This window comes from Miscanthus floridulus, chromosome 5, assembly GCF_019320115.1.
Source record: "Miscanthus floridulus cultivar M001 chromosome 5, ASM1932011v1, whole genome shotgun sequence".
NCBI classification, from domain to species: Eukaryota; Viridiplantae; Streptophyta; class Magnoliopsida; order Poales; family Poaceae; genus Miscanthus; species Miscanthus floridulus.
This window is the reverse complement of record NC_089584.1, coordinates 114,590,281-114,602,317: the sequence shown is the minus strand read 5'-3', so window position 1 is coordinate 114,602,317 and position 12,037 is coordinate 114,590,281. Positions and strand designations below refer to the sequence as shown.

Genomic DNA, 12,037 nt, shown 5'->3' with positions numbered 1-12,037 from the left:
TATTTATACGGTATTCACTAGTGAGAAAATACCGTCATGTAATGCTCCAGTGGTACATTTGAGTTCAGCGGAGCGTGTGGTCGCCCTCCTCTCATGACAATATTCATGCTTTCCAGCGTTCGTCATGCCACCTCATATGCTCTAGCGATGATTAATAAAAACAGAAATCTGAATCATGTTGACCACCGAAGTTATCCACGCATCACAGATTCACTAAATAAATATCAATAGGTGACTCCACGAGACCAGCTCTGTCTGTAGATTTCTTGATAGCTCAAACAGGAAATGTTCCCGACCCGAGAGAAACTATATAATGACCAATCTTTTTTGGTTCAAATATTACAGATGTAAGGCACGAGAACAGTGATCAATTTGTACATCTTCAAGAACGTCACTAGTGCTGCAGGCAGGCAAACAAAAACAATGCCTCCATAAGATATATGGAAAGGGGATAGCCTCGCGCAGTGTACAACCTCTACCCTCACAAGCACAAATACACAAACTAAGACAAGCACCCAATCAACCAATCCAACACCCTAATTATGTACTGTGTCGCTGTCAAAACACGCATGATCACTTCATCAGGTGCCTTGGTCGCCTGGACCAGCGAGAGCGATCTGCAGAGCCATCAAAAGGTGTAAACCATGCCGTTTTCTAGAACAATAGGAAAAAGAATATTATTTGTACAGTAAAACAAAACTCAAGACAACATGGCATACATTGCAGTTCGAAGCAAATTTGCGAGCAATCATAATTGCAGCGTTCCTGTCCCTGTCTGTTTCGAAAGCTAGAGTGTAGGACAAGCCTTTCCGAGCATGCCAGAAAACTGCCCTAGCTGCAGCATTACCACCACCGCGACTCCCACATAACTGTAAATGGAACAAGACAAACAGATTATCAGAAGATTAATCATAAAATAGCCTATAAAAGGCTTAACTGCTTTTGAAAATCAGAAAATCAGATCCTCAGCGCAGTTAATGAAGTAATGCCTATAAGCATGCAACAACAACCATCCCATGAGGAAAAAAACATAATTAAATCCCACAAACTACTACTTCTGAAGGAAAAGCCCAATATTCATCTAAATAACATCATTATAAATATACTTATAAGTATGCCTACCGCTACAACCACAGAACAGGCAACATGCCAAATAATGAAGTAATTTCATCTAAGTTAAGCCCTAATTTACCTTCATCGTAGTGGAATATGACTCTCTTGCTTTTGTAGACCATCCTTTTCGAAGTTTTATTCTCAGCTTTCCAATGTGAAATACATGGACAGAATTGGATGAGTAATCCTTCCCATTCATTTGGGTTACTACTACCTACAAAGCAGCAGTGTGAACCATGGTTCAACTTAGCATTGTACATTAAATCAAAACCTCAATCACTGCTTCTCTACCATAAATAATCATGGCAAAATACAGAGATAAAGTACCCAGTGCCACTTCAACTGATTAAAAATGAGAGGCCCGGTTGAGAGTGGGCAAATGTGATGTTATAAATTTTAGGGGCTAACATCCCCCCCCCCCCCCCCCCCCCCCCCCCCCCAAAAAAAAAAAACAGCACTTAGAGCATCTCCAGCAGCTCGCCTATACCATCCCTCATCCCTATAAACCTGTCATATTGAGCGAGATGAGGCAATTTCATTGCTCCAGCAGCTCCCCAATAGCTCTCCCTTTTCTTGTGATCACCAATATCTCCCCCATCTCCCCTCGAATAAAGGGGAAGTTGCATCTACCCCAACAAAATGGGGCCCACAATAACTGTCACACTTTGTCTTCTTCCCTGCTTACCGCCCACACCAGATCGCCGTGGCCGCCGCCGTGGATCTGATCCAGCGGAACCAGCTGTGGATCTGAACCAGCCATGGTCGCGACTGGTGATGAGGCTGCCTCCACTGTCGCGGAGAGAGAAAATGAAAGAAAAAAGAAAGAAAGAAAATAAAAAACTGTAATATGACAGGTGGGTCCTACATAATGGGGAAGATTATTGGTGATCTACAAAAGCATCTCCCCCAATAATCCAAAAAGTCGTATTGGATCATCCCCATTACCATCTTATTGGGGGAGTTGGATTGGGGGGCTGCTATAAAGAACTGCATAATGATTTATCATTGATTTCGGTGGATTCGTAGATGGTTTTCCAAAAAGTATCGAAGAGACCATACATCATATAATCAAGATGAGAACATACATTGAACTCAATATCCGTCCTTTTCATAAGTGAGTCCACATATCGTTCAAGTCCTGCAGCTGTTCAAAGCATAATAAGTCAGCTATTTAAGTGAAACTTCAGTCATGTCAAGCTTGTATCAAACTACCAGCAGCTTGCTGCTTTTGCATGATTGTTATAAAATATGACAAGATAAATCACAATGCTTGTAAGTACCCTATCTGATATAGGGTAACTGTCATATCAAGCTCTACTTTAATAGTAGGAAATCAGATAGGACACAAATGCCAAAGGGGATGTACGACGAGGAAAAAGTTAGAACAGTAAATGTCTCAGATAACTTAATTCCAGTTATTTTCTGGAAGAATGACATTTAGGATTGCCATTGAATCTTTTAAAAAAATACAGATGGGGAAAATGACTTAAACCTGTTTAAAAAAACCTTGGAAAAGGACTAACCGTTATCTATAGGGCCATCTGTCTGAACTATAATTTTGTCTGCATTCAGAACTATCTCTGCTTGCAATAATCGGCCAACATCAAACGGTTCTGGGGCATACGTAAATTTTGTTGCTCCTGCAGGAAGAGTTCACAACATCTTACCAACAGAATGATTGCATGAGATGCCAAAAGAATAAGATCAATTTAATAATCTTTAGGAATGATTGCAGCAAAAAGAACCAGAAGAAATGATTTACAGATGAGCCTATTTCTTTGAATGACTTATAGAGAAGTCCTACTAGTCTGCATGGCACTTTATTGATAACATACCCGATATGAGTTCTCTAGTGCCTCCAGAAATTACACGATACCACTGAATTGGACAGTTTGCGATGTTTGGAGCACCATCAACTCGAGGGATAATACAAAACTGCGATCCAAGGGTATTAGAACCTTCAAGCTCAAAGAGGTCAGAACTATCCTCTTCTAACCTCTTGATCATGGCAAGCTACAAATAAAAAGCGTTGGGCAGTGATTATCATACAGCTCAACATTACTTAAATTTGAAGACCCTACTAGTACAAACTCTGCCCTATATATCTGACAGCAGATACCTCTTTCTTTAGCTGATTGCATAGCTGAGTCTTCTCTGAGATAAGAGTCCGCAGTGCCTGAAGCTCAAACTCCATGTCCATGACCTATGATTGTTTTTTACATAAACATATCAGAAGACAGTCTATTTTTTACTAGCTCCATCAAATTAATAAACAGCAGAGGATACATAACATGCCAATTAAGACTTTGATAAGATATCAAAAGAAAGCCAGGGTAACCAAAGACAAACCTTGCTTGGCTGGTGTAGCATTTTTATTCTCCTAGCCTCTCGGACCTCTTTCCTAAGTTCCTCTATCTCCTGATTATTAGGGGACAAAAATCAAGATACAAAATAAATATGGGCCAATGGTACAACAACAACAAAGCCTTTAAGTCCCAAACAAGTTGGGGTAGGCTAGAGTTGAAACCCAGCAGAAGCAATCAAGGTTCAGGCACGTGAATAGCTGTTTTCCAAGCACTCCTATCTAAGGCTAAGTCTTTAGGTATATTCCATTCTTTCAAGTCTCCTTTTATTGCCTCTACCCAAGTCAACTTCGGTCTTCCTCTGCCTCTCTTCACGTTATTATCCTGGCTTAGGATTCCACTACGCACCGGTGCCTCTGGAGGTCTCCGTTGGACATGTCCAAACCATCTCAACCGGTGTTGGACAAGCTTTTCTTCAATTGGTGCTACCCCTAATCTATCACGTATATCATCATTCCGAACTCGATCCCTTCCTGTATGACCGCAAATCCAACGCAACATACGCATTTCCGCGACACTTATCTGTTGAACATGTCGTCTTTTCGTAGGCCAACATTCTGCACCATACAACATAGCAAGTCTAATCGTCGTCCTATAAAACTTGTCTTTTAGCTTCTGTGGTACCTTTTGTCACATAGGACACCAGATGTTTGGCGCCACTTCATCCACCCTGCTTTGATTCTATGGCTAACATCTTCATCAATATCCCCATCTCTCTGTAGCATTGATCCTAAATATCGAAAGGTATCCTTCCTAGGCACTACTTGACCTTCCAAACTAATATCTTCCTCCTCCCGAGTAGTAGTGCCAAAGTCACATCTCATATACTCAGTTTTAATTCTACTGAGTCTAAAACCTTTGGACTCCAAAGTCTCCCGCCATAACTCTAGTTTCTGATTCACTCCTCATCAACGAGCACTACATCGTCCACGAAAAGCATACACCAAGGGATGCCAATGGTAACTAGCAATAAATGATACAAGAGACACAAATCAAACGAACATCCAAGTTCAATTTGAAATAAAGAAGTACCTCCTTCTCTTTGCTACTTGACGCAGAATCATGCACGTGCAATGCTTTCTCGACTTTTTCGATCGCAGCTCTAGCCTTTTCAATTTCAGCAAGCGCAAGAGCCCTTTCCTCTTCAGCTACTTTGCGTGCATCTTCAGTAGCCTAAAATACAAATGTGACACTGTGACAGTCTGGTAAATGTAAATCTAAAGGTTCAACTAGGCTAGCCTACCAAGTCTCAAAAAAAAAGGGTGCTCCTAGGCTGCTACTGGTGCATACCACAATCAAAGGAACTAAAAGAAAGTTATAAAATCATGAGAAACTGAAACTTTCTTGGTGTTCTAAAAAATAAGAACATTACGTTCCACTGGAAACATGGGCATGGTACCTAGCTGTCCTGTCATGTTTATATCATAACATATTGACAGATAGAAAGCAGTCTTCTTTGAAGCCTCAACTCAGCTTCTCAGGTAGCACATTAAAAAGTCTGCAAAGCTAATTGGATACTAACAAAAAACTGCAGCAGACCTGCTTAAGGAAGTTAGCCAATTTTTTTACTTCAGCCTTCTCATAAATTAATTCCCCTTCTCGTTGTGTCAGCTGGACAGCTAGAGCCTCCACCTGATAGCAAATGATTGCATAATCACATAAGCATTTCTCCAGCTAAAGGTAGCATAAAGGGGGAAGGGGGGGGGGGGGGGGACATTTACAATCTGAATGTAATATGGACAGGGCACTATGGCAGGCATAATTGAAAAGTAAATTGGATACAAAAGAGGAATGACGTGTGAGAACATAGTCCTTGACTCCCTGTCTATACAGAATGAGAAAATAGAGAAATACTCCAAAAAAATCTCAAGAACAGGTCCAAAGAAACTACAGATGCATGCCAAAAGGATCTCAAGACTAATATATTCATCTTGCAAACTGTTTCGCAGGTTGCTATTTATAATTACAAGTTTATAACAACACAATAAAATTGTCGACAAAAGATGCTCGGCAGTCCACCGAGGGGTATCCCACAATGGTAGATTTGTCGTAGAGGTGCGCGTGATTAGAAACTAGACGGTGACACAAGGCGCAAAGACAGCGATTTAGACAAGTTCGGGCCGTCTGATCGACATAATACCCTACGTCCTGTGTCTTTGTTGGATTGTATTGAATATAAGATGTATGTAGATGTCGACTAGGAGACCCCTGCCTCTCCTTATATACTCTGGAGGGGTAGGATTACAAGGAAAGTATCCTATTTGGTACTATACAATATCTTGTGGTGCACGTCGACCAGTGCCGTGCACGCCTTGATCTTGTGGGCTGGGCCATCTCTGATGGTGCGGTCCATGTCTTGTCTTATGGATACCGGGGGTCATATCCCCCACAGCTAGTCCCCGAGCGCCTTGTATCCTTTGAGCAACACTGTCTTGAACAAGTCCGAGCACTTTGACGTGAAGCCGATCAATTTAACTGATGATCCGAGCAGTGGAAGTCGAAATCGACCAGTTTAACTGGTGACATGGGCGGTGAAGGTCGAAGCCGACCAGTTTAACTGGTGACCTGGGCGGTGAAAGTTAATGCCGACCAGTTTAACTGGTTTGGAGACCTCAGACTTAGCCAAGTAAGGCTTGCTAGAAGGATGTAAGGGGCTCAAGATAAAATTTAAAATTTCTTCTACTTAGGAGAAGTGTAGCCAATTAGACTCCGTCAATAAGGAGGGTAAATCAAGAAATAAGCACCACATTCACCGTCAGGTGAAGTGTAGCCACTTAGTCCCCGAGCCTGCTGAAAGATGAAGAATGAATCTTGTAGCAGGGTCAAAGAAAAGAAGTCCGAAAGGTTGCCGACGTCATCTGACATGCGCGTATCAAGACCCCAGACGTGTTGCCCAAGATCATCACCCTGATCCGAACAGCATGGAACAGCTTGATAGCACACAATAAGACGTAGCAAGATCCGACCACTAAGGGAGTCTCCGGCGTAGCTGGCGATGTCCGAGCACCGAGCAGTCCCCGGTGTAGCTAGTAATGTCCGAACACCGAGGAGTCCCAGGCGTAGCTGGCAATGTCCGAACACTGAGGAGTCCACGGCGTAGCTGGCGATGAAGCACGAGCGACGAACAGTCCGGTCAACTAGTCGGCGGCGAAGTGAGCATTGAGTAGAAGCGACCGGCGAACAGTCCGATCAACTGATCGACGACGAAGTCCATGAACCTAGCGGTTCGACCAGTTGATCGGTGAAGTCCGAGCACCAGGTGGTCCGATCACCTGGACGATGATCCTGCAATACAAATATGTAGAACCGGTAGTACATGATGTAAAAATATATGAACTCCAGAGAAGAATCAGCAATGGTGATGAAATAACGTATGCAGCTCGGCCATCAGTTGGTGTGAACACTTAGTGTTATTCTGAAGATGTATTTATATTTAATACAAACCGTCCGACCAGTTTGTGTGTAGCTGAGTCTCCAGCCCTAGCTAGCCCGTTAACCATAACGCGGAGCGCGGAGCCCGTGTGCATGTAGAAAGAACAAAGCGTCACTAAGGAGCCGCTACCGACCACCCATAACGCAGAGGGCAGACGCTCGTGCACGTGTAGGGAGGAGCCGGAGACAGGAGCGTCTCTAGGGACATCCGAGCATCAACATGACTGTTCGGGGATTTGCCTTAGACTTAGCTGTATGTCATCTTGAAGATGGTATACATGAAACAAAATCGTTTGGAGAGCAAACATGGAGAAAACAGCTCGAAGAAAACATTATAGCGATATACGAATATTGGAGAATATTTAGAAGAATATTAAAGCGCGACTTAGCTTTAGACAGAACGTCTGGTCAGTGGCGTATGGCGTTATCTGGTCGGCGTTGACGAAATTGCCCGGCCCTCGAGCTTTCCGAACTGTCGTCATGGCAGCGGTCGCGGTTGTCACCGCGTCGTTCTTTGCGGTGATCATCATTGCGACGCGGCAGGTGGTCAAAGTAAGTAGCCTGGGCGACGTCATCCTTATATAAGTGGCTCGTTTGGTGGCTCAGGCGGCTTGCTTGTTCGACTCCAAGACTGTAGTTCTTGGCTTGGTTGCGGCGACATGATGCATGCACACGTACGTGTACATGTGCACATGCGTGTGCCCTTGTCGATCTGTATTTGCATATTTGCATGCATGTAGATCGTATACGCACACGCAAGCTGCCTATCTTGATTACTTCAACTAGCTTTGCATGGCATCTGTAGATCGTAGGTGTATGCAATGGCCGACCGGAGCCATGATGTAAATCTGCTGTCGTAGACCTTCAGGCGGGCGCCGCGTTTTGTGGCTGCCATGGAGACCGATAACCCATCCCTTGAGCCGAATGAAGCGGGACCAACTACGCCACCGAGTCTGATTGACCGGATCGATTCTTGCGGAACGCAGTACTAGATGTCTCGGTGCACGTCACGTCGTGTTGCGCCGATCTGAAGAAATCAGCATCATGCTGCTGTCGTATTGTGGCGGCGACGATCACCACAATAAGACGACGAGTCGACGACGCCGTTGATCTTGAGGTAAGCCATCTGGTTCGCCATGGATCAACACGCACACCCCTACCTGGCGCGCCAACTGTCGACAAAAGATGCTCGGCAGTCCACCAAAGGGTATCCCACGATGGTAGATTTGTTGTAGAGGCGAGCGTGATCAGGAACTAGATGGTGACACAACGCGCAGAAACAGTGATTTAGACAGGTTCGGACCGTGTGATCGACGTAATACCCTATGTCCTGTGTCTTTGTTGAGTTGTATTGAATATGAGATGTATGTAGATGTCGACTAGGGGACCCCTGCCTCTCCTTATATACTCTGTAGGGGTAGGGTTACAAGGAAAGTATCCTATTTGATACTATACAATATCTTGCGGTGCACGTCGACCAATGCCGTGCACGCCTTGATCTTGTGGGCTGGGCCACCTCTGATGGTACGGCCCATGTCCTGTCTTATGAATACCGGCCTACAAAAACCTAGCATTTAGGCCATTTAGACGGTCACCCTTTGTTTAGCATTTAGGCCATTTAGACGGTGTTCAAACGGATTTAAACAGCCCAAACAGTTTTGTATAGTAACACTAAAATATACATATTTATGTATGTAAAAATCAAATATGCTAGAAAGTATACATATCTACACATGTAAAAAATAAGTATTCTACCAAATATTTTTTTGGAAGAAAATTAAATCCCACTGCACCTCATATACTTAAGATGTTAATTAGTTGGGTGCTAAATATTGTAGTCATAATCCTCCTATTGACTAAATATTGAATTAAATGGTCGTCTAGCTCATTTAATCATGTTTAACTCGATTCTGTTTATACCATTTATACGGTTTGAACGGTCCAACCGTTTAATTCACCGTTTAGGGCCTAAACGAAACGGGTGGCCTTCGTTGTTTAAATGGGCCGTTTAGGCAAACATAGATTAAGGAATAGCAAGGATGAAAGGAACAGCTACAATTTGGATAGCTTATAAGGTCCTTGCCTTTATCTGGAACACTAATGACTAACCTCAAGCAAGGGATATTTACAAAAATAAAAGGGGTCCACTTTGAACAAAAAATGGATCTACAAGAAGCTTATAACAGCAGGCAGTTATTGGTAAGTCCAGAAATTTGTAAGAGAAGAGGTTAACCAGTGAGATAGCTTCCTCAGCATCGTCTCTATTTCGACCAGCCACACGGCCTTTCAGTGTGTCTAGAACATCTCTGAGCTTCTTCAGAAGAACCTGCCTGTCTAATGAAGCGGCTTCTCGCCGCTTAGCCTGAAACATGAGGCAACAACTTCAGAATGGAATTCCATTTTAATGGGAGTACAATAACAGTAGAAACTGATATTCATTAACAAACTTCTAAGTTATCAACTATCAAAGTAAGATGCAGAACATCGCTGCAGCTCATAGAACTTTGCATTTCACTTCCCATGTGTTTATACATTTTCTTCTTAACAATATGCTGTTGCAGAGCAGTTTCAGGAAAGAAAGCCAAAGCGGCAAGTACTTCTGAAGGTGGTCTAAACAAGAAATAAAGATTGAGAAAAAAGAAGTAATAAACTGAGCTCTGGAGCATGCCACAGATACTATATGAGGATGAGGGCCAACTTAATACGGTTACTGGTAGATAACTTGAACACGATCTGAATCTTTATCCTGTTATCATTTCACTAAATGGCAATGCTTTAACCATGACTAACATCATTAGATGAGAGGTACTACTGCAGAATCTCCAATAACAATATAGTTGCTGATAACAACAGCTTTCATCTTTGCTTTAGATTTCCTATGAGATACCATTGACAAAAGTAAGTAGAGGCAAACTGAGGAAAACACCTCTTCAGAAAGCTTGGAAGCGCCAGATAGACCCTTCTCAAACTTCTCTTTGAGATCACGCACAGAAAGGCGCTTGTGCTGCTCTAGCAACTGCGCTGTTTCCTTTGCAACAATCTCCTTGAGAGGTACAGCCTCATGTGTCTCCTCTGGATCAATGATTTGGTTGTTTGGTCCAATCCTGTAGTCTGGGAAATGTCCCTTGGGAAAGTTAACATCAGATGAGACCAAATCAAGTGCCTCCTTCTGCATGTCATCTCCGGAGTCATGGATGACCCTTGTCATGTGTGGTGATCTGATGACAAATTGACCAGGAACATATATATCCTCAGTGCTTTATACATACCAAAAACTTGAAAAACAAGGCACAGCTAAAGCTGGTGAAGATTTCAAACGTGAAGCAATTCCAATTCATTTTTCTTATGTCACGGTAGTTCAGATGCCAAAAGAGCATATGAACAGTTACATCAGGAAGTTAATTCCACTCATCCTAGCAACTAGTAGCATCTATCCCATTAAACCTTACGAAATTGGCATCCTAGGGACTAGGGAGTAGGGACAGGAGTGAGCCTCACAACTGCAAACACTAAGGCTACATTAAATTTTAGAAGATAAAGCAACAACCTTTATAGACTATAAAATATAAATAGCTGTTATCTAGCACAAGGACAACTAAGATTGGTTAGAGCATGGCAAAAGCTAGACTCAAAATACCCAGGCCAGACTTAAGAGTAGAGCATACAGATTCAGTCGAATTATGGACACCAAATATGTTTGGTGGAAAAACAGCACCAGCACGTTTGCTAGATCCATGTTCAAGGCTTAAGAACATGATAGATTGGCAGGAAAACACTCAGCGCACAAATCCACAACTAAGCGAACGGGCAGAACGGGAGAAATTTTTTATTTGATTGCTCTCAGTCACAGCAAACAAAAGGTCGCCCGGACAACAGCAACCTTTAGAACAGGGAATCCACCCAATGGAAGCAAGCTGTGAAGCGTGAGCACTTACCAGCAAAAGAGCAGTACCAATCCAACCCGCGTGTGGTTAAATCCCCGCTCAAATCCAGCAGACGAGCAGAGGAGCGGCCGCCGGAGGAACCGTGGCAGAGTGAGCGAAGCGCCGGCGCCGGGCGCTGGGGGCCCTTCTAGGTTCTGCGCCCCCTCTCGAGCACGCAACTGCGCCTGGAATCGGAGAAGAGGAGACGAATTTCCTTTCCGCCAATTTACTACTAGGGTTGTAGTAGCCCTTGCGGCTTTTGAAAAAGCGGGGCTTTAATAATCGGCTGCTGTTGCTTTCGATCTCGTGGATGGGATTCCCTTTGACAAGTGGGTTCGAATTCTTGATGCGCCACGAGGAGACGACGACGGGACGGCAAAGGAGAGAAGCAAGCGAAGCGAAAGGAAGGGAGGCGAAGGAAGGGCGAGGGAAGGAACACTACGGATGCTGTAGCAGTAAGCTCGGTCCATCTCGAGCCGGCTAACTAGCCTAACGAGCCAGATGGGCTTAGTCGGATCGGTTCGTTATCGAGTTCGAGCTACATCATTTAGCTTGCCGGCTATAAAAAATAATATGACATACGGAGTATATGTTTATAATATTTATGCTATATTAATTACAGAAGGTGACGTCTATCATTATATAATTATACATAATTAATACATATCAGGTTTATCAAAAGTATCAATTATGCAACATAGCTGGTCTATCCATGATTATGCAGTTCCTGCATATTAACTAGTTGCTTGCCACTACAAACTTAGTAAAGTCCAGATTCAATGTCAACATTATCATCTTCTCCCCGTAAATAATCCATAAAATCAACATTTAAGTACCACAATAATTAAAAATTAAAATTCATATAAACAACTGAAAATAAGGATTACATACCAATAGAACATATGTACACTTCTAGGTCAGCATCATCATCTTCTGAATTTATAGTCGTGGGTTGATAGGTCTCAGCTTATTTTACCTCGTGAGCAGGCTACGAGCTAGCTCGTTAAAATAGCGAGCTAGATTTTCAGCTTAACTCGTAAAAAAAGTTAAAACGAGTTGAGTCGAGCCGACCAGAGCCGGCCACGAGCGATGACAAGGGGGCGTGAGTATTTTGTTCAGCCCTGGCTACTGCTGCGGTGACTAACGAACGATTAAAAAAACAGGGGGTTTTGTTTAGGTTTTTACTACAAAAATGTTGATGAGGTG

General features: G+C 43.2%; 1 protein-coding gene across 1 annotated transcript; it reads right to left on the bottom strand.

Moving 5' to 3' along the window:
- Positions 1-191: 191 nt before the first annotated feature.
- Positions 192-11,267, bottom strand: LOC136450521 (stomatal closure-related actin-binding protein 1-like). The gene is made up of 13 exons (XM_066450997.1): positions 10,844-11,267; positions 9,835-10,126; positions 9,142-9,270; positions 5,016-5,108; positions 4,509-4,649; positions 3,463-3,531; positions 3,233-3,316; positions 2,949-3,126; positions 2,637-2,753; positions 2,199-2,257; positions 1,193-1,327; positions 720-869; positions 192-617 (listed from the first exon to the last, which is right to left on the bottom strand). The coding sequence occupies exons 2-13, from the start codon at positions 10,114-10,116 to the stop codon at positions 582-584; spliced, it is 1,473 nt and encodes a 490-aa protein (XP_066307094.1). The 5' UTR covers positions 10,117-10,126; positions 10,844-11,267; the 3' UTR covers positions 192-581.
- Between the last annotated feature and the right edge of the window lie 770 nt (positions 11,268-12,037).